The following is a 21833-nucleotide window of genomic DNA, read 5'->3' as shown; positions in this document are numbered from 1 at the left end:
GCGTTCGCAGTTCTGAAGTTCCTTCCACTTTATCGTAGCTATGTATTTCTTCCAGACAGCTTCATTTTCATTCAGATCGTTATTTGTATTATTCTAGTAGCTCGTGCACTTGTGACACCAGTTCTGGGATGGTATTTAGACATCGCTATTAATATGGATTATTCACTTTATTTTCGCATTTGTTTCTTTGTTATTAATTAATTTAAAATTATTTTAAAATGGCTAATATTATTCTAACGTTGGCTTGTCTAGCAAGTGAAATGTTAGACACCATCACGGTCCCGAAGGTGGGAATTTCGGGTCGTGACATATATATATATATATATATATATATATAAAAAAAAACTCAAAGACATTGTTTAATAATACTTGTGCTTTTTTAATAATTATTTACTTATTGATATAGGGAATACGCGCAAAGCGCGTACCATAAGACTAGTAAATTAAATAGAAGAAAATAATTAAATAAAAATATTATGTGTTTTATTTATTGATCTATGATGTTAATTTTTACTGATCTCCTGTAAAACATAATCTTTTATGACTAATTACAATTGTATAAAAAAACTAATCGCACAAATATCTCATATGCGTCATTTATCAATCTTTTATATTACTACATTTTACCAATCTCGTGTGAAAAGGACCGTAAAATAAAAAGAACATATATAATGGTATTTTAAAATCTCTTGTTCTCTTATTGTTAATGTCATTATTACTCCGTTAATAATGTTCACATTCCCTTTATTTTAGGGTATGGCTGTCCAACGGGACGGGTCAGCACGGCCCATCCCGGTTTTATCTCGGTCCCGATCTCGTCCCGACCCCTAAATATTAAACGGGACTGGGCCTATATTAAATGGGACATGGGACATGGGATGGGCTGCCCATTTTGTTCTGGTAGGCTAGCCCGTTAAGGTTTTGTCCCGTCCCGTCAGCCCGCGTGAATTGTTTTTTATTTTTTTCAAAAAAGAGTCGTTGGCCAACGACATTTATTTCAAAATTAGCCGTTGGCAACGGCTATAAACGGCCATTTTTGGCCCCTATCGCCCCATTCCCCCAAAACACCCCTACCTCGCCCTCCCCCAAAAATAAACTTTTAATTTAATTCCTAAGTTTATTAAATTATACTTTGGCCCTATTTTTAACTATAGATATCCCATCCTTATTCATTTTTTCCCACAAAAATCAATCATTCTCTCTCAAATCTCTTGCATTCTATATATATTCTTCTCTCAATTTTCTCATAATCAACTACGTTTCAAGTAGTTGTGCAAATTTTTGGAGCAACTTTCAAGTTTCAAATTAATTCGTTAAGTATTTGGAGCAATGTTTTGGGCAATATTTTCAAGTTTAATATTTAATCACGGTGCACTCGTTCCATCTCCTAATTTTAATATTTAATTTTTGCGTATCATTTTAGTGCTTAATTTTTGTGTTTACTTTACATGTTCTATTTTCCTGTTTCATTTGTGTATTTAATTTTTATGTTAACTTTTTTAATTTATTTTTGTATTTAAATTATAGTTCCTAAAAGTGTATTTGGTATAACCAACCCATTTAAAAAAAGTAGAAAATGTGCTAGTTGTAGAAATCCTAATCCTAATCCTTCTCCTAGAATTAGAAAACATATAGATGAATGGACTCATGTTGATGAAACTTCATTTTCCAAACCCTACGCATTTTATAATATTAATTCGAGAGAACAACTAGATCATGAAACTTTACAAAGACAATTTGGCAATGATATTTTTAATGAGGAAGAAGAATTAGATAAAATACCCACTATTCCAGCAACACAAGTTCAAACTCAAAGTCAAACTCGGTCTGGAGCTTTACCCCATGTACCTTATGTCAGAAAGAAGAAATTTTGATTTTGAAAAATTAACCACTAGTGAAGAAGAAAAATACATTGAGATACTTTGCACTGGGAGCGATGACGGTATGGAACTCATGGAACATCAAGCAACATTGCCAATTCCAGAACAATGTCTCACAAAAATTATATATCAGTTATAACGAAGCTATATGGGAGCTTACAAATATTAGTATGATAATTTGTAATTAGCTACTAAGAGGCCTACTTCAAACAGTGTCCTTCCTAGAAGGTAGAAGGCGGATGCATAGATTATGTGCTATTCAAAAGGCATGTATTTGTATGTGTAATTTGAAACTTCTATTAATAATATAAAAGGCTTTAGCCTTGATTTTTTTAATTTATGAATTGTCTTACTTAGTTACTTTATAGCTTGAGATTATGTTAAATAAACTAAAAGTCTATTATAATTACTAAAATATTTCGTTACAAGTCTTTTGTTTTAATATTTTATAATTCTTTTCTTAGTTTCTTTATAATTTATTAAGTTTTAAGTTTATTAAAAAGTCAAAAAACTAGCCGTTGCAAATTTTAAAAATTTAGTCATTGGCAACTTTAGAAAAATAACCGTTGCTATCTATAAAAAATAGCCGTTGCCAAATTTATTGCTTAAATATTTAAATAACCTTTTTTAAAAAGGACTACTTAGGCCCCACGTCACGTCGCGTCCCATCGAGTTTTTTAGTGGGATGGGATGGGCCTACCGGATCATTCCGTTTATCCCGTCCCATTTATGGTCCGCTCCGTCCTGTTTCGTCCCGATAATTTTGTCCAGTCCACACCGTCCCGTTGGACAGCATTAGTTTAGGGCTATTATTTAGCTTAGGACCAAAAATTTCCCCTTTTTACAAACATGAAGGATAGTTTATGTTCAGTGTCATACATTAATGACCAAAATACATTTTGCCCAATACATTAATTAGGGACTATTTTTTTTTAATTTTAATTTAATTTATGAATTCAATCAACTGGTTGCCGAAGCAGATCCCTCTCGGGAGTCAAATAATTTTTTGTTTCTTTACAAATTTATTTTTAATTTTATGATCAACTTCTTTTTTATACATCTTTTACGCTTAATAGACGTAAAAAAGTTATTTTCTTTTCCTGATGCCCTATTCCCTTTCGGTTATTACCCCTTCGCGACTTGTGAACGAGGATCCGACCCAACGACCCGAAGCCCACTTCTTTCCCCAAATGTTTTTCTTTTTTTCTTTTTTCAGTTTAATACTTTTCCTTCTCGTTTTCATTTTCCTGCTTCGGTAACAATAAAGATTTGAACGGTTGAATGGGAGCTCTGCAACTTGCGAACAAAGTGATTCATCCGCTTTTGTACAAAGACACGAATTGAAACTGAAGGTTCTAAAATATCTAATATTTTTTCTTTCTATTTGTATTTCAATTTTATACTGTTGCAATTTGAATCAATTGAGAAATTGGGGAAATTAGGAACTTGAGAAGCTTCAATTCTGATATTAGCCTATCGTTAAATTCATTCCAAATTAGGTTTTCAAGAATATCTCTATATGTATCTGTCTGCATGTGTGTATAAATTTTGAAATTAGAACAGTACAGCATTTAAGTAATTAGTTCTTCATCGTTTTACAGAAGCAGCTTATGGTATGGATTTTGTGTAGCGACAACTGAGATGCGTCTTATTATTTTTATCTTAGTTCTTATGTTATTTATAATGCTAAACATGTGAAAGGATCCAGCTTTATTTACTTTCATACTCTTCCAAGCTAAATGGTCATATACTCATGTTTCTTTCTTTTGTTGTCCCAATTAATTTTTGCCTTCCCGAGAGGGGGTTGAGAACTTCTTTTTTTTATGATGGTAGTGTTCGGGTCAGCTTGCGCGCACCTCTACTATTCCACCCGGTCCTCGTATCTCCCACCAGTACAGGCACCGAGTAACTCTGCCCACCAAGACTTGGGCAGATTGGAAGATGTCACCTAGTGTTTTTTGCTTCCGCTGGGATTTGAACATGTTACCTCATTTTACTCCCACTTCATTGACCACTAGACCACACCCTTAGGTGCTTGAGAACATATTGTTTTGAACTTTTTTCCGTTTGAATGTTATCTTTTTCTTTGTTCAATATGTACTTGAATGTATTATGCATATAACTATAATGGATGACGATTGCAATCTGGGTTGACTTAAACAAGCAGAGTAGGATCTTATGTTATGGTGAGTGGTGACCGGCATTTTTATCTAGTATCTAGTGCTAGGACTAGTATGGTAGAGACACTCACAATTTATTTTACTCTAATAATATTCCTTGATTTAACATAAAAAAGATGTATCCATTTCTGATTTCCAGTGGTCATACTAAATTAAAGCACGAACTTCAGTTTTGAGAAGAAAGGACTAGTGTAGAAGTATGATTTAATTAGTTGAAACATAACGTCATTTTATAGTGCTTCTTTCTTTCCCAAATCTCATAATTCACTGATTACAAGGTTGATGAAACTTATAGAGGTGAGTATTTACTATTTAGTGAATGAAAGGAAGCTATTGAAGAAATAGCACTTGTAGGACGAGGAGGAAATCTTCGACGCAAGAAGCTGTAGTATTATGTATTGTTTTATTGTTTTGATTTAAACCCATATGCCAGCTCGGATTGTTAGGTTTGAGTTTTCTAGTAAATACTCACTGATTTACACAACTTTATGTTACCAGTTTCAGTTTTTGAATAGGCTTTGATGGGGGAGCTGGCATCTTATGAAATCAAGAGAAAGTGTTTATATCCTATTTTCGCTTGCTCAAGGAATTCTTTGATTATGTTTACCTGTTATGTTTTGCTCTTCCTCAACATAGCCTCCATGTATTTTGGCCTTGTTTGAGGCCTTTAGATAAAGTTTTATTATTTATCCAGTTGAAATAAAAATCATGAACGAATGTCATTTGGATATTGAGTTAATGGGTGCAAGTATCTAATATAATTGTTACTTGTGTCAGTATTATGAATTCATCGCACTGTCATCCTCTATCTCTATGTCAAACAGCTTCATGAGCAAAGTATGAGGTAGCTGGGAATTGACTTAGCGAATTTATGGTTTCTGAAGCACTGCAACAGACTTTCATGGCTACCAAGCGTTCCTGTACATCATCTCTACCCTGGATTTGGGTGATTGAAGCACTAGCAAGCTTCAATGAAATAGATACATCTTTACTCATCAGTATGTGTGAATTTACAATTGCTTTATTTCGTAGAAGCTGTTGTTAAATTGTGGGCATCAGAATTGTTTGACATTAATAGTTCATGCATAACAGATTTGGTTAAGAGGACTCCTGAAATTTCCGATGATCTGGGGAGAAATGCTAGGGAAATGGTTTCCTTGAGAGTTTTAGAGAGCTTATTTGTCCAGAGAATCCCGAAAGCAAATAATGTTGCTTCAGTTCCAGGTGCCAATATTGAACTTGATCCATCAAAGAGCTGTGAAGATGTCCTTCGCTGCATATTGTTGGAGGTAATGAATTCTTTCTTTTACTTATCTAGGGTGGACTATTTGATTCAGTTATTTGAAAGATCTAAGCAAGGGACCCATTTACAAGGGAAATGGTCTCCTTTAGTGTTTTAAGTACTCCTGTTTTACACATGCTTAGTTGTGTATTTGCATGTAAATATTATTAGGCTTCTGCATCAGATTTAAAAACAGCAGCGCCTGAGATGTTGAAATGGGATGTTCGGTCATTCATTATGAAAAAGAGATCTCTCCTGCCGAAGTGTCTTTTGAAACAAGTAAGCTAGTCTTAATAATGTTTTGAATTGGAGAAGTTGGAACATATTGAAAATATATCTGTCTTATTATCTGGGATTTACTTTATTTTCTGTTGATAAACAGCTTAAAGATAACATTGTAGATTCTACCAGTCCTCTTTCTGGATCCTTGAAAAAAAGAAGTCGATTGGAGTTCGGGAATCACTCCAGAGATAGTGTTCCTGTTGATGCTGTTGATTCTGATGGCTTTAAGCAGGGACATGAAGTAGGAGGCACAAATACCCAACATGTTGCACCAACTAGGAACTCGGATGCTTTTACCCAAGCTGATAAAAATACAACAACATACCCAGTATATTCCCACAGTGTGGGGTCCGGGAAGGATAATGTGTACGCAGACCTTACCCCTACCTTTTGGAGGACCCAGTCCGATAAAAATGGCAAGCAAAAAAGTCAGCTAGGAAGCGCTCTGGTGCGTGCTAAGAGGAGTATCGATGCCTCCACTGCTCATGAAGTAGAAGTCAATGAAACTGAAGCCATATCAGAGAACAGTTCTGATCCTTGTGCTAAGGCTGCCAAGAAGTTTAAGCAGTTTGTCTTTAGTCCCATTCGGAACACAGTTCCTGATTTGCTATTGTCTGGGAGAGATGCATTCCCAGCAGAATCATCTGGAGGAAGTCAACCTATTGTTCAAAACGGGAACTCGAAAGATGAAGCTCAAGTTGGGGCCTTCGAAGCAAATGGAGGCCTGAACGATGGTTGTGCTGAGCATGCTGCATCAAGAAGTGGTTTACATGGAAGTGACTCTAATCACAATGAGCTCTTGCCTCAAAGAATGAGCACAGACCAAAAGTTCCAAAATATTGGACGTAGCAGCAATGGTTGCGCTGAACTTGGAACATCCAGTGGCTCATGCCAGCTGGCGATTCAACAAGATTCTCGCACTCATGGATCCAAACATGACCTGGAGTTTAATCTTCCACAAGATTTGCAACATGGTGAGCCTTCTAAAGTAGCCAAAGAGAATATTGAGCAAAGTCATGAATTTGAGTTCTCTAGTGATACTGATGAGTATCACGATGAGAGCATTGCTCTTGCTACACAGAAGAATGATTTCTTGAGCTCGCAATGTGCTCAGGGTGAAGATTCTTTGGCAGCTGCTGATTGTAGTGAGCTTAATCTTTGTGTGAAGTGTAATGTAGGGGGGAAATTATTTGTCTGTAGTTCTGACACCTGCCCATTAATGGTTCATGAAAGTTGCTTGGGTTCTGTGCCCAACTTTGATTACAAAGGGAACTTCTACTGCCCCTTTTGTGCATATTCTCGAGCAATTTCTGAATACCTGGACGGTAAGAAGAAGGTCTCACTTGCTAGGAAACATTTGGCTGCATTTATTGGCTTGGGAGCTGGACAACAATCAAAGAAGTCACTACCTAAGTCACAAGGAACGAAACCGCATCAATCTCGAGAGGATAAGAATGAGCAATTATGCCACAATGAGAATGGGAGCAGTTCCTTGAATGAGGTTACAGAAGCAGGAAGTGCTCCAGGCGACAGGAATTCCGTTGGAGTTCAAATCATGCAGACGGGTTCACCTCAACCAGAGGCTTCTGCACCTGAACAATGCTTGGTAGCTGGTCAACAACCTGAAGGATCAGAACTTAGATGTCATAGATCTAAGCAGAATCAGTCCAGAGAGGAAGAAGAGTTGTGTCATAATGGGAATGGAAACAAGAATTCTTTGAAGAAGGCTGAAGAAGCGGGAAGTGGTCCTGTTAATAGAAATTCTACGAATGCTGAACTCATGCAGATGCATCCACCTCAACCACCTGTTTCTCATGAACCTGTGTGTCAAGGAAGTTCTTCTATAGAAGAAAATTCTGAAGAAGATGAGATTGGTTCCAGATATCGTGTACAATTTAGGAATCCAGAGAAGAAGCAGTAAGTCTGATGCACTTCCCAAAGTATGCAAATCATATGGTCACTCCACGCATTCTTTCAAATGTGTCATCCATTTTACTTATATTTTCCAGTTTCTGCATTTTTTTTGGTTCTCCTATCTCTTTTTGCGTTGAATCAAAGCATTTTGTTAATCAGTATTATCAGGCAGTTGATTGTGTTTTGGTTATAACTTCTATCTCTGATTTTTTACTGTTCATTTTTATTTGCAGTACCTTTCCCATAACACCTCAATTGAGGAGGAAGAAGGTCCAATGGACAAAGATAGAGGAGGAAACGTTAAAGGTACACGCATCTTCTTTCTGTCTAAATTTGCTAGTTCTCTCCTTGAAAAGCTGGTAAGAAGGCACGAGTTATTCTAATATAAGGGGATTCCCCCCTCCCCCCCCCCACACACACACATCCCCCCCCCCCACACACACACATCCCCCCCCCCCCTCTCTCTCTCTCTCTCTGGACTCTGTGTGTGTGTAGTCAGTACTTTTCCCTTGGCTATCTTCTGGTACTAGTCTTTGCCATTGCTGCTGCAGGAGGGAGTACAACGATTCTCGCATTTTCCTGATAGATGGAAGCAGATTTTGGAATTTGGATGTGATGTTTTCCTGAAAGGTCGGACCACTGGGGACCTTAAAGATAAGTGGAGGAACATGAGCAGAGCAAAGGAGAGAGCAACGTAAAGGTTTCTTTCTTTAATGGACTCTGTATATGTGTACAGTTGTCTAATATTTTCGGCTGCTTATATTGAACAAGACTGTTTTTCATAACTCGGTTATTGCTTAGCTACAGCCATGCCACAACAATGCTTGCTAATTAACCTCATTATCTACCTTGAGTGGAAGGGTTTTTTTTTTTTTTTTTTTGGGGTGGGGTGGGGGGAGGGGGGTGGTCCAGATGTAAAGCGTAGATTTTGATGCTTGTGGAGTTTTTTTATATGAAGAAAAGCCAAAATGATTTTCTCATTATATGAATATGATGCTAAGCTGAAGGGGTGAAAGTAAGAGACACTCAATAGTATCTGTGTATTGGTGGCTAAGAATAGCTCGTTTGTAATCCTTTTTGGGGTAAATTGGAACGGGTAGATGACTGTAAAACCTTGTTACGGTTCATTGAATCTTTTGTATAGATAGCTAGGGTCTTATCTGTTCTTTTGCTATCTTTTTGGATGTAATCTCAACACTTTGTTTTCGACATCAATAATGCTTCCAAAACAATATTTAACATCGTGCTCGTAGATTTCTGAAGCTGTTATTACAACCTTGTTTAGCATGTTCAACAATTTGTATGAAGCCAACAATATTGAACTGGTCTGGGTACCACTATTATATGAAATAAAATCTTCACTTAATTTCTTTGCAGTACGAATATGGACATTGACCGATTAAGCTACTCAACTAGTAGCGATCATGTGTAGTGAAATTAAAAACTGAGTCACGGTTACCATGAAGTTTGAACGCGACAATTACTAAAAGAAGTTAATTATAAGTTCAATTCAAAGAGAAAAGACAAGAAAGAATAAAGTGTAATATTTAAAAAAAAAAAAATGTTGGTAAGCTGATATAGTATTATTATGGTGATGACAAATAGCAGTCTCACAGTGTCATGAAATGCCGAGAATGCAAAGGGGAACATAAGCCCGTGTTTCTCCTTTTATTACTGTCACAGGTAAACTACTAGTACATATTACTACTATATTCTACTTCAACTAGTTCTTTTTCTGTCTACCGTTGTTGTCAAACTTGTCATCCATTTACTGGATCAGATCAATTCCTTGCCCTTTCCTTCTGCCTGAGAACAGTGGCAAAGCCAAGAAATTTTGACAAAGATTAAAAAAGGCACAAGAATCCTCCCTCCTCTCCAAACGAGCCATGAATTCTGACAAAAAGAATCAAAAAAGAAAAAACAAGAATACCACACCTAAGATTCAAACCTCAGACCTCCCTTATAAGTGGATTCCAATTTATACATGAATAAAACAAAACTATTTGTACATTATCGAAGAAAGAAATTCAATTGAACCCCTTTTGAATCGTGCAACCAAGTGCGGCTCTAGTGTTATTAGTAGTAAGGTTTGTGCCTTATGTCCCCAAATTTGGAGGCCCCATTTTGTAAAAATATTAAGTTTATGGTATTTTAAAAAAATATACTCTCTCTAAGTTAAAAGAGATCAGACTTTTGAACTTGTGGTGTAAAATGAAGCACATATATTTTGTGTGGCTATAAATGATTACATAAAGGTAAATTATTTCCAAATATGGAAAGGGGTCATTCTTTTTTGATACAGACTAAAAAGAAAATAGGTTCACATAAATTGAAACGGAGGGAGTAATACTTTTAATATAAAAGTAGAGTTTTTCATATAAAAGGAAAGAAAACATTTTAGCATAAGTAAAGTAATAATTTGATTTACCTAAAATGGGTAGATGAATATTTTTCCTAATATTTTAATTTGAGTTGATTTGACAATACCACTTTTTACTCCTTCATTAGATAATGTGTAAAAATTTTACTTCCCCAACCTTAATTTTACATATTTTCTGTCTTTCTCTTTGATATTCTTATTCACCTTCTTTCTTCAAGATTTCATTACGCACCTTCTTTCTCCAAGATTCCGTTAGTTAAGGTATTCAACAATACTTTTAAGCTTTCAATAGTTTTATACTTTTATTGCTCTATAAAGTCTAACCTAAGATCAATGACACGGTTGTTGAGACACACTAAGTAGTCATGGGAAAGATAAATGTCATTTGTGTGAAGGATATTGAGATAGCTTCTTCCTTCTCTCTCTGTGCGTGGGTTAGCCCTTGAAATTGGTTGAGGAAAAGGAAACCCCAGCGACCAAGCACTCCCGCCCCCAAAAGCGGAGACCGACGAACTGCCAGGTTGTCAAGGACAAGTCCTCCCCCCCCCACACACACACACAAGCACTCCCCGGCTCGGGGGACCAGAAAACGCCTTTCGTTTTCCACCCTTCGTCATGTCTCAAAAAAGATTAAATGAGTTGGCTATATTATCAATTGAAAATGAATTATCAGAGGAAATCAATTATAAAAAAATTACTAACAACTTTGTATCTCAAAAATTAGAAGAATAAACTTCAGATAAAATATACTCCATATATTATAATTTTTTTTTTAAAAACCTCACATTAAATTTTGGCTTTAAGCCCCGCATGTACTTGAGCCGCCCCTGCGTGTAACTCCGCGCCGCCCCCAAAGGTCCAACCCCTTTGCAGCTGTGTGCACAATTGGTAGAGTTGGATTTTCACAGTGTGCTTCAATTCCCAGCAGTACACACTATCAAGTTGTGTACGTATGCATTGCATGGGATAAAGATGAAGACAAAAAGTCTCGAGAATCAGGCTGTAAATGTCAGGAAAACATGTGAATTAGAGGGCTCGTGAATGTCAAAATTTTTTGTGAGGTGCATTTCTTAATTGCTTAGTAACTCACTGGCTAGTCTTTCTTCTTCTTCATCTTCTGTGAATGTCTGTGACTATATGAGAGAAGAGAGTAGTGTAGACCATTAATAGAGAATCCAAGGAAGTGAGGTGTCATTCTGCATTCAAAATAATTTGTTTTCATGTCTTCAATTCTATGGGCTGATCTTAGTTTAAAAGATCATATATATTAGTTCCAGAGGCGACAGATCCAGGATTTGAAGTTTATGGGTTATTCCTATGCCGATCTCAAGTTAATATAATAATAATTAGGGTCACAGTCAACTATTTATAAATATTTTATAAATTTCTTAATATATAGTATTAACGGTTACGTGAACTCTTAGCTTACATGGTAGATCCGACCGACTATAGTACAAATCTCAAGAATGATGGCTTTCATCATATTATTTTGTTATTGATTTACCTTTTATTTATTTTATCACATACCCTTTTGTTGTATTTTTCTTAACTATTAAGGAGTAAGGGAAAAGAATTTTCTTTGAAGCAGTTTTGAAGAGATTTACTTGTTTAGTCACGAGCACAAGCGACATAGCAGCGTCAAATGTTACCTATTACTCAAAAGAGTGATGATTACGATATAAGGGATGTAGAGGCAGATTTAGGACTTATAATTTATGCGACCTACGGTGAGCTTAAGTTATTATATAATAATAATTTGATTCGTTGTCAAATATTTATATATGTATGTAGTAGATCTCTTAATACATATGTAGAGTCCGAACAAAAGCTATTACTAAATTCGTGTGAACCCATATGTTATATGCTAGATCGGTAGATCCGCCTCTGAAGGGATGGGAAATTTTAGTTAAAATAGCACGAGCTAGCCAATTTTCGGACTGGTCATTCAAAAATAGTCGGCGTTTGCCAAGTTATTGAAAAATAGCCACTATTTTGCTGCAACAGAAACCGGTCCGGCATAATATACTGGAGTTCGGTGCACCTGTATATGAACTTCCAACATATTATGCCGGACCGGTATACTTTGCTAGAGTTCCAGTATACTTTACTGGAACTCCAGTATAATATACTGGAGTTCCAGTGTATTATACTGGAATTCCAGTATATTGTGCTGGAGTATTTTTCGGATTTTGAACAGTGTTTTCGTTCAGATTTATCTTTACGTGAAAAGTGGCTAAATTTTGATGACTTTAGAAATTATGGCTATTTTTGAATGACCACTTGTAAATCTGACGATTTTTTAATTTCTCCCGAAATTTTAGACAAACTATTATCAAAATTAGTCTAAAGAGAACTGCATGGAAGCATTTGATGCAATTGTAATTAATTCCGAGAATGGTATGCATTCCATTTTTACTAATTAACCACCAATTCTCAATACGAGGAGAGCCTATAAAAGTGCATATGCAAATCTTACTTTCATCTTTTTAATAAATGCATGCAAGTCTATGTTGCATTAAACAAACCATTGGCTTATGCATCATGCATTACTTCATATAGTGAAAGGAAAATCCAGAAACAAAGCAGAAGCAACAGCTTAGGGCGGTAAAATGGTTAAAAGAAAACAGTTAACCACCCATATTATCCAATAAAAAATGGGTTGGATAATGAATTTTTAAAAACGGATTAAATATGGATAAGAATCATATCTATATTATCCGTCGGTTAATCCGTTTTTTATCCGTATTAAATACGGATCGGATAGGATAATTTATTCGTTTTTCATTGTCCGTTTTGACCTATCCCATATCCGACTCGACCCAACCGTTTGCCACCCTACAGCAGCAATAGAACATAAAAGAATGAATTAGAGGAAATAAACAATGAAAGAAAAATTAGAACTAAGAATAATGTGACTTGACATTATATTCAGCGTACACTACTTAGACCAACGGACAACGGTCACATGAAGCTCTTATAAGACTTTCTACAAACGTGAAAACATTTAAATCAAACTACAAATTCTACCTATACATATCCCCCGCGCCTTCCATTCCCTCCTCACACTCAACACTAAGCAAAATACACTCTTCACTACTCAATATCCAAGCTAAATTCTTTTTATATTGGTGCCTCCCCCCGACGACACCACGTTAGCTTTCTTGTAATATATTGTCACTCTTACTAATACAAGTCGTGATCTTGACATCAGCCTTCCAATACAGTACTGACAATCTAGTCAAGGTTTTCGATTAGCGAAAATAATCACACTAGACGTCAGTTGCTTTGCATCCTGACATGGACAACTACAAAAGAAATGCACTTAAACCATGGAAGAAGGGCCCAGCAAGAGGAAAAGGTGGCCCACAAAATGCATTATGCGAATATCGAGGCGTTCGACAAAGAACATGGGGAAAATGGGTAGCAGAAATCAGAGAGCCTAAGAAGAGAACTAGGCTCTGGTTAGGATCTTTTGCAACAGCTGAAGAAGCTGCTATGGCTTATGATGAAGCAGCGCGGAGATTATATGGTCCTGATGCTTACCTTAATTTACCACACATGAGAGCTAATTTCAATCCATTAAACAAATCACAAAAGTTCAAATGGTTTTCTTCTAGCAACTTTGTTTCATCATTCCCTAATAGTACTACTGGTTTACTCAACTTAAGTGCTCAGCCTAATGTTCATGTAATTCACCAAAGACTTCAAGAACTCAAGAAAACAGAAGCATCATCTTCAAGTTCATTAATCAGTAATCCCAAGAATGAATTACACAACTTTAGTAAACAATCCCACTTGACAATTCCACAAGTCAAGGAAAAGGAAGTTGAATTTTCATCACAAAACAAATCAGTAGTTCAAGAAAAGCCTCAGATTGATCTGAATGAATTTCTTCAACAACTTGGAATACTGAAAAGAGATGATGATAAGGCAGATAAAAGTCATGATCATAGCATCAGTTGTTTCACAGAGTCAGAAGTTTCATTGAAAGATGACAGTTCAGTTGCTAATTTCTTTGCTGATGCAAGTTACAATTGGGACACATTGGGTGCAATAACAGGGATAGATGATCATCAGACAGAAGAGGCTAGTAGCTTTGTTGATGCTTATAATGTGAATGATGAGCTTATGTTTCCTTCTTCAATTTGGAACTTCTGAAAAACTTTTTGAGTTATTTTTGGAAATCTCCTTTTCTATAGGAGTGCATGGGATTGAGAAGACTAATGTATAATAGATTAAGAGGATATTTTCTGATGTTAGTAGAAGATAGGTATAGACATATTGCACTAATATTATTATACGTACTAAAACTCTTCTTGATAGTAATTTTTTAAAGAATTTATCTTATATACACGGATCGTGCAAAGAATTGTTGACATGATCAGTGTTATTTAACTGGTTATGAAAGGTTATTTATTGAACTTCTAGGTTATTAACTTTGCTTACTAACGGGCAGTCCGGTGCACAAAGTATCCTGCGTTTATGCAGGGTCGGGAAACGGTCGCACTCCAGGAGGTGTGATGCATGATGCAGGCAACTTACCCTGATGCAAGTATCAGTGGCTAATTTCACAGCTGGAACTCGTGACCCTCATTTTAACTTAATAGTATAAAAATACGATATCAGAGTATAGAAGTTAAAACTCTTTTGAAATGGAGCCTGCCCACGGGTCTGTAAAACAAGTGCTAACGCATGAAGAACGAGAAGCAATAGAATTCCTCATGGGAGCAATCAATGTGAGCCAATTACAAACTGAGATGACATAACTTTAGCTTATTATTTTCTGTATACTATAAAATAAAAAGCTAGATGAAAGAATTCTCAACAAATAGACCTTTGTTATTGTATTTCAAACAGGGCGAAAACCAACAGTAGTAGTTCAAAATAGAGCGCCCCCTATCACGTGGAACTCAAATTAAATTTCTCTTAAATGGGAATCACGTATTCACGTTCAATTAATTTCATGTTCATTCGATTGTTTGAAAGATACTCCATCCATCTCAAAAAAGAACGATACTATCCACTAGGTAATTTTTGTCTCACGACAAAATTTTCAAACATCTCTTTAAAGATTTAAGTACAAAAGATAACGATTCATAGTGTGTTCATGTAGTTTCAAATATATAAATTTCATTTTGTAAGTCTTAAGAAACAAATGTCTGAATCCACAACAAAGAATACATGCATTCACCTTCGTACTCTGAATCCCACTATTCTTTTTGGATACGATGAAGTAATACGTTCACCAACAGAAAAATCTGATATCCGATAAACCCTCGGTTCAAGAAAAGATGAAAACAAAGCAGTGGCACACAACTGTCCAATATAGGCGAAAGTGTCATCATAAGGCACAGAACACTTTTACTCAGTGGCATCACAGCTTTTGCAGTATGAATTCAAGAATCATGAAATATGGAAGACCAAGACATGAATATTGCAATACTGAAGGGTTGACTAAGTGACGTTCGTCAACATACAGAACAAGAAGGGAAAAGAAAGATCAATTTTCATGACTTTAATAACTTACAGTACTGGAATATGCAGCAACAGGCAGAGTTGAAGCAAAAATGGAACTCGACCATATAAGCACAGAGCTGTTGCATCCAACTGACATTAAAATCTTGATCCTCATTGCAGACTTGCAGCTAATCCTCTTATTTGGGGAGGCATGAAACCCAAGCAACCCGGTGCCAATTCAATTCTTACCTGATTCTTCCTTCCGAGGTTCAACAAAATCCCGAAAGGGCAAAAAAAGGGGATGGGATGATATCTAGTTTACATTAGGCAATGACATCAGATTGATAATCCTTGATGTTACTACAAGCTTAGCCTAAGGTTTACCAGCAATTTGAAGAATAAGATTACAACAATATGACGGAAAAAAATCTAAAATCACTTGTAGATAAGGGCGTCACGACCAGGCCCAACACCAATGTAATGGACAGGTACCCCAACAAGCTCCTCTATCCTTTCTACATATTCACGTGCAGCCTTGGGCAAGTCCGAATACTTTCTGACGGAAGAAATATCACTTTGCCACCCAGGCATAACTTCATATTCCACCTATGTAGATGAAATGAACCGAATAAATAGTCAAAGTCAGAATACAAGAAGTACAAAATGGTAACAACAAACATGTAACAGGGGGGTATAAAGAAGATTCTGTGTGCATACTGAAGGTCTCCGGGATATGAACAGCCAATAGGAAAAAATCCTGATAAATTGGAGAAAAAGACAAAAATGGAAGGAAACAAAGTTTCAAAACACCGGAAATTTCATTTTCTTCCACCTTCCAATCATAGGGTAGAGGAAACTAAACTGGAGTTAACTCCTCACTAAAAACAAATCTTTCATGAAATAGATTTTATGCTTTTCAGAGAATTCAATGTGTTAATATGGCTCCATTTCCCGAAAACATTCACATGAAAGTGGAACTAGTAATCTAGACCTCCACACACCAGGAAATATAGAAAAAGAGACCTAATATATCCAGGCAGTCTTTGTGTAGTTGCACTCACTTCACTTCTGCCCCACAAAATCATCACACAAAAGGATGTTGAAGAAGAAAAAGAGAAGAACTTACCTTTATTTGCTCAAGAAGACGAATATCAGAAGGAAAAGAGTTTAATGTTGAACCATCAGGATGCCTGTAAGTAACGCCCAACTGAATTTCTGATAGATCTGACAGAACATCTAGTTTTGTTAGGTTTAGAGAAGCAAATCCATTTATCTGACAGCAGAATCTCAGTGCAACTATGTCTAGCCAACCACAGCGACGCGGGCGTCCAGTAGTTGTGCCAAACTCCTGCCCTGCAAAACGAAGAAGGTCACCACCTTTGCCCATGATTTCTGTTGGGAATGGACCAGAACCAACTCTTGTGGTATATGCCTTAACCTGCAGGAAAAGCATAAGTTAAAAATGCACAATATTTGGCTGCTCTGAGCTTAAAACACAATATAAAGGGAGATTGAAGGACCATGCAGTGAATTGGTTCCTAAGAGCTAGTTGAACATCCATGAGAATTATTCATTCTTCAGTATAAAAGGAGAAAAATTCTTTTAAGAAAATAAATCAAGTTTGCTTACCACACCAACAAGATCACCGACAACTCTAGGAGCAATGCCAAGACCTGTGCAGATTCCACCAGCTGATGGACTGGATGAAGTCACAAAAGGGTATGTTCCAAAATCGATATCCAACATTGTTGCCTGACCCCCTTCAACCAAAATCTTCTTTTTCTGAGATATAGCATCATTCATGAAGTGCACAGTATCTGTAATAAAGGGTTCCAACCTCTCAGCAAATTTCTTGTAGCGTTCCACTTCTTCCTTGAGCATGTCACGGCCATAGTTAAAGCCTTGGAATCTTGAAGCTGCATCTGATAGTAAAAGATCAAGCTGCTGGGGGAATGTATCCATATGCCTTAGATCACTAACCCTTATACCATTTCGAATAACCTTGCTTGAATAGCAAGGCCCAATGCCTCTCTTGGTTGTGCCAATAAAGGATTTAGCTAGCTCAGCTTCTCTAAGCCCATCTACTTCTTGGTGAAAATCAAATAACAAGTGAGCACGATCAGACACCAAGATCCTTCCTTGGCAAGAGACTCCATTAGATTCAAGATTATCAATTTCTTTAAATAGTCCTGGTAGATGCACCACGACTCCATTACCAATAACACATATGGTTTCCTCATTGAGAATCCCTGAAGGAACAAGGTGCAGTGCAAACTTCTTCCCCTCAGAATTGTAAATAGTGTGACCAGCATTGGCTCCCCCCTGACATCAAGAAACATTATTGAAGAGCTCAGCTAGCTAGTTAACAAGTTTACCTATCCCAGGCAATAATCTGAAGTGGAATGATAGGATCGCCAAAGAAAAAAAAAAGCAAATACCAAGTTTGAGGACCTATTGGTATTGGTAAAAAATATATATGAACATTCTACCAAAAAATATTTAATCTAAATATTAATGAAGATTTCATAATAATGGGGAGATCAAGACTCAAGATGCAACGAATTCAAAACAGCTTTCTGCAGAAACTAAAAACTATGATCTTGAAGTTTCACTATGCATCTTTTGGAAGCCTCCTGAATCCTAATTCACCCACTTAATGAAACCAACATATACCTCACAGAAATTCCAAATAAGGAAGCAAATAGTATTATTAGCTTTACAGTCTCACTGTTATTTAACCAGATATAGCAGGTCATTACTCTATTTTTCAAGTAACCATATCAGACTTGATATAGTGTTATTGCTGTTGTAAGTCAAAAATTCTTTAGGAACATAAACTCATTCTCCCTCTGTCCCAATTTATGTGTCATACTTTCCTTTTAAAATTGTTACAAAAAAATACATTTCTAAATTTAGAAACAATTTAACTGTAAAATTTTGATTTGTATATGATTTATGGTCACACAAATGTCTGTGGTTTATTTTAGACCACAAGTCTATAGAAACGGTTTAACTTTCACCAAGGGAGCAAAAAGGGGAGCTCCTAGTGCCATTGACGAGATGATTTATACTCACATAAATGTGAAATTACCAGTCAAACAAGCTCACACAAAATGGAACAGAGGGGGAGTATAAATATATACCTGACAGCGAGCAACAATATCGAAATGCTTGGCCAAAATATCAACTAGCTTTCCTTTTCCTTCATCGCCCCATTGGCAACCCAAGACGCCCGATACCTGACTCAGTGACTCAATTCGAGTCAACCCTGAGTCATTGACTCCCTGATGCTCCACTACCGAAGCAAGCGGCTTTGTTGAACAAACTATAATTGAAGGAGCCTTATTCTTTTTCTGAAACTGAAGGAGCCTACAGCTGTAGCTCCCATTGTAACCGAGGGCCCCACTCCGATGAGTAGTTGACTTCGTCGAGGTGGTGATTGGATTGGAGTCGAGTCTCAGGGTTGAGATGTTCATGGTGGTCATGCCGGCGGCGTACGGTGGCGCTGTGCTCGGCAAAAAAATGAATATATGCGGAGAGACAGGAGGAGGAGGAAAAGAAGCTTTTCAAGGGTTTAAGTTGAGAATATTTTAGGTGGGACCAATTGTTGTAAGTCGCATTCCTTAATGCATAGGGGAGGGACTATTTTGGTCCTTTATGTATACCCTTACTAGTATACTTAATATTGATATTATAATTTAAATTTATTTTTTATTAAGCATCACTTTGTGAATCTTGTAATATTATATGTGAATTTCTTTGGCAGAACAACATATCTGAGAAACATTCAAGATTAAATATAAAATATATATTCAAATATGTATATTTAAACTTAAATAAGAAAACAATAGAAAATTAAAAAAAATAAGAAAAATTGAAAAAGAAAATAATGTAAAAATTTGGGCAATGTAAACCTAGGATGTCATTCACTTTTTTTCTTAGTCCTCTAAAGCCTATATCTCGTTCTTAGTATTTATTTCTTAACATGAATTTTTAACAGTTATTTCCATAAGGTTGACATTTCTCATTTCTGTCAAATAAAAATTAAAGAAAATTTTAAAGGAAAAAGAAACGGTATAGGGTTAAAATTGAGCTCGATGTTCGATCTAGCTTCCGAAACGGTAGGCCAGGGTCGATAAATCTATAATTGGGTAAAAGTCGATGTTCGAAGCTCGATCTGACGTTTCATACGGTTAGCCAAGATCGGAATATGATATTTAAGATCGGGCCCAAAGCATTGTCAAAACTAGCCATTGAAACCATCAGATTGGCCCTCGAGTTTATCGAAGGCATAACCGGTCCTATTTCTAACAGTTTCGAAAAAAGCTTTGTCAACTCTTCCGACAGAGATCATTAATTCTCGCCATTAACCTGTCATTATGATAGAAATCACGGAACAAAACAAAAATGGTACCAACGGTCACCAAAATCAAGGACTTTTGCCTTTTATGGAACAATAAAATAATGCCTTAAAAGGTAGGCCTCCCTTAATATATAAAGGGGACTTGACAATTCATAAAAGACATTGCATATACTAATAAGCAATACATTCTCTAAATGCTTACTCTTTGATATTTTGGTGTCAAATAAAGTGCATTCAATTCAAGGGTGACCTGCTTTCCTAAGCTGAAATCATCCAACTCACGTGGTTTACGGTTAATCTATCGTTATTTATTTCAATTACAATCTAATTTATCGATTTGTATCAAGTTAATCCACATGTCCTTATAACCACTAACAAATTTAATTGTTATCCGATTTTGAAGGTAAACAGTTTGGCGCCCACCGTGGGGCTAAGGATAATAGTGGTTATTTGATACAAATCTTCATAACACACACTACTTTACACTTGCTCTTTGAAGTATCTTTGATTTCATGCTAAAAATGTCAAACTCTCAATTAGCACCCCTACATAACGACAACGAGTCTGGTCATCAGGGTGAGAATAACAACATAGCACCCGGTAACGTAGGCCAACCCGCTGGTCCCGTAGGAATTTTGATCGCAGATCCGATTGATGTTAATTCACATGTGGCTATCGATGCCAACTTGCCTACCGACCTCGAAAATAGCATTTGTGGTGGGGGCCGATCGGCAGCTCGAAACACATAAAACAATGAAAAAGACGGGATCAGCCTACGGATGATCTTCGAAATGCTGCAAGCTCAACAGGTGGTGATAGCTCAGTTGCAGAGTCAAAGCCAAACGCCGAGCAGGGTTGAACCTGATCTTCCCCGTGAAGTCACCCGCAGAAATGAACCGGTCGTAGTAAGGTCAAATGAACAAGAATCTGGTATTAACCCCAAGATTATAAAGATGCTCGAGGAGCTGATAAAGCGGATAGAATTAGGGGGAAAGAAAATCGAAGCGAACAACAAAAATGTGGAAACCTACAATTCCAGGGTAGATCAAATCTCGGGAGCACCTCCAATATTGAAAGGGATGGATTCCAGGAAGTTCGTGCAAAAACCTTTTCCTTCGAGCACGGCCCCAAATCCAATCCCCAAGAAACTCCATATGCCCGAAATACCTAAGTATAACGGAACGATAGATCCAAACGAGCATGTAACCTCTTACACGTGTGCCATCAAAGGGAACGACTTGGAAGACGACGAGATCGAGTCTGTTATACTGAAAACATTTGGGGAGACCTTGTCAAAAGGAGCTATGACATGGTATCATAACTTACCTCCTAATTCTATTGAATTATTTGCTATGCTTGCAGACTCCTTCGTGAAAGCAAATACTGGTGCCATCAAGGTCGAAACCACGAAATCAGACCTTTTCAAAGTTAAACAGAAGGATAACGAGATGCTCAGAGAATTCGTGTCCCGTTTTCAAATGGAACGAATGGATATGCCGCCAGTCCCCGATGATTGGGCTGTTCAAGCTTTCACTTAGGGACTCAATATTCGGAGTTCGGTGGCTTCACACCGACTGAAGCAGAATCTGATAGAATACCCCATCGTTACCCGGGCAGATGTACATAACCGGTATCAATCAAAAATCATAGTCGAAGATGACCAACTCGGGGCCCCCTCGGAGTCTTTTTATCCCGTCAGAACCCTCGATAGAGTCAAGAGAGACATCGATCTTGAACCAAGATCAAACATGGATCGATATCTACCATATAATAGAGATCGAAGGAGCAGTGGGTCCAGGTAGAACCCCATAATAAATGAAAGGAGAAATGATCAAGGTTGAAGCAACCGGGGCTCATGACCAAAACCAGCTTCGACAGGTCCATTGGGCTTAAAGAAGCGCCGAGGCTATCAGAATACAACTTTAATGCCTGATGTTGCTGCCATCGTATCAGCTATCAGGCGCATCAATGATACCAAATGGCCTCGACCTCTACAATCTGATCCAGCTCAAAGGGACCCTAACCAGATGTGCAAATATCATGGCACTCACGGTCATAGAATGGAAGATTGTCGACAGTTGAGAGAAGAAGTAGC

General features: G+C 37.0%; 3 protein-coding genes across 5 annotated transcripts; 2 read left to right on the top strand and 1 right to left on the bottom strand.

Annotated features, from left to right (window-relative positions):
• Positions 1 to 3095: 3095 nt before the first annotated feature.
• LOC107822492 (uncharacterized) lies at positions 3096 to 8779 on the top strand. 3 transcript variants are annotated; one of them, XM_075247927.1, is made up of 7 exons: positions 3096 to 3232; positions 4838 to 5058; positions 5153 to 5349; positions 5514 to 5621; positions 5725 to 7541; positions 7772 to 7844; positions 8090 to 8779. In XM_075247927.1, the coding sequence occupies exons 2-7, from the start codon at positions 4932 to 4934 to the stop codon at positions 8234 to 8236; spliced, it is 2469 nt and encodes an 822-aa protein (XP_075104028.1). In that variant the 5' UTR covers positions 3096 to 3232; positions 4838 to 4931; the 3' UTR covers positions 8237 to 8779. The 3 variants fall into 3 exon arrangements, with proteins under 3 accessions (XP_075104028.1, XP_075104029.1, XP_075104030.1); XM_075247928.1 differs by having other exon boundaries at positions 3102 to 3232; positions 4885 to 5058; XM_075247929.1 differs by having other exon boundaries at positions 3124 to 3232; positions 4945 to 5058.
• Positions 8780 to 12986: 4207 nt separating this feature from the next.
• Positions 12987 to 14242, top strand: LOC107819887 (dehydration-responsive element-binding protein 2F-like). Its single transcript, XM_016646064.2, has one exon. It carries the CDS (start codon positions 13216 to 13218, stop codon positions 14074 to 14076), a length of 861 nt encoding a protein of 286 aa, XP_016501550.1. The 5' UTR covers positions 12987 to 13215; the 3' UTR covers positions 14077 to 14242.
• Positions 14243 to 15354: 1112 nt separating this feature from the next.
• LOC107819886 (adenylosuccinate synthetase, chloroplastic) lies at positions 15355 to 18895 on the bottom strand. Its single transcript, NM_001326057.1, has 4 exons — positions 18519 to 18895; positions 17005 to 17697; positions 16502 to 16813; positions 15355 to 15981 (listed from the first exon to the last, which is right to left on the bottom strand). Exons 1-4 carry the CDS (start codon positions 18858 to 18860, stop codon positions 15811 to 15813), a joined length of 1518 nt encoding a protein of 505 aa, NP_001312986.1. The 5' UTR covers positions 18861 to 18895; the 3' UTR covers positions 15355 to 15810.
• Between the last annotated feature and the right edge of the window lie 2938 nt (positions 18896 to 21833).

Source organism: Nicotiana tabacum, chromosome 24 (assembly GCF_000715075.1).
Source record: "Nicotiana tabacum cultivar K326 chromosome 24, ASM71507v2, whole genome shotgun sequence".
NCBI lineage: Eukaryota > Viridiplantae > Streptophyta > Magnoliopsida > Solanales > Solanaceae > Nicotiana > Nicotiana tabacum.
Note: the sequence above shows the minus strand (reverse complement) of the source record. Positions and strands in the feature narration are given on the sequence as shown.

What these genes read in the sequence shown, in the direction of transcription:
- LOC107822492 (XM_075247927.1), top strand. Translation starts at nt 4,932, where the DNA reads ATGGTTTCTGAAGCACTGCAACAGACTTTCATGGCTACCAAGCGTTCC. An exon ending in AGATACATCTTTACTCATCA is followed by an intron (nt 5,059 to 5,152) that starts GTATGTGTGAAT and finishes CATGCATAACAG; the next exon opens with ATTTGGTTAAGAGGACTCCT. An exon ending in TTCGCTGCATATTGTTGGAG is followed by an intron (nt 5,350 to 5,513) that starts GTAATGAATTCT and finishes AAATATTATTAG; the next exon opens with GCTTCTGCATCAGATTTAAA.
- LOC107819887 (XM_016646064.2), top strand. Translation starts at nt 13,216, where the DNA reads ATGGACAACTACAAAAGAAATGCACTTAAACCATGGAAGAAGGGCCCA.
- LOC107819886 (NM_001326057.1), bottom strand. Translation starts at nt 18,860, where the DNA reads ATGACCACCATGAACATCTCAACCCTGAGACTCGACTCCAATCCAATC. An exon ending in ATATTGTTGCTCGCTGTCAG is followed by an intron (nt 17,698 to 18,518) that starts GTATATATTTAT and finishes TCTTGATGTCAG; the next exon opens with GGGGGAGCCAATGCTGGTCA. An exon ending in GTCTTCTTGAGCAAATAAAG is followed by an intron (nt 15,982 to 16,501) that starts GTAAGTTCTTCT and finishes TCATCTACATAG; the next exon opens with GTGGAATATGAAGTTATGCC.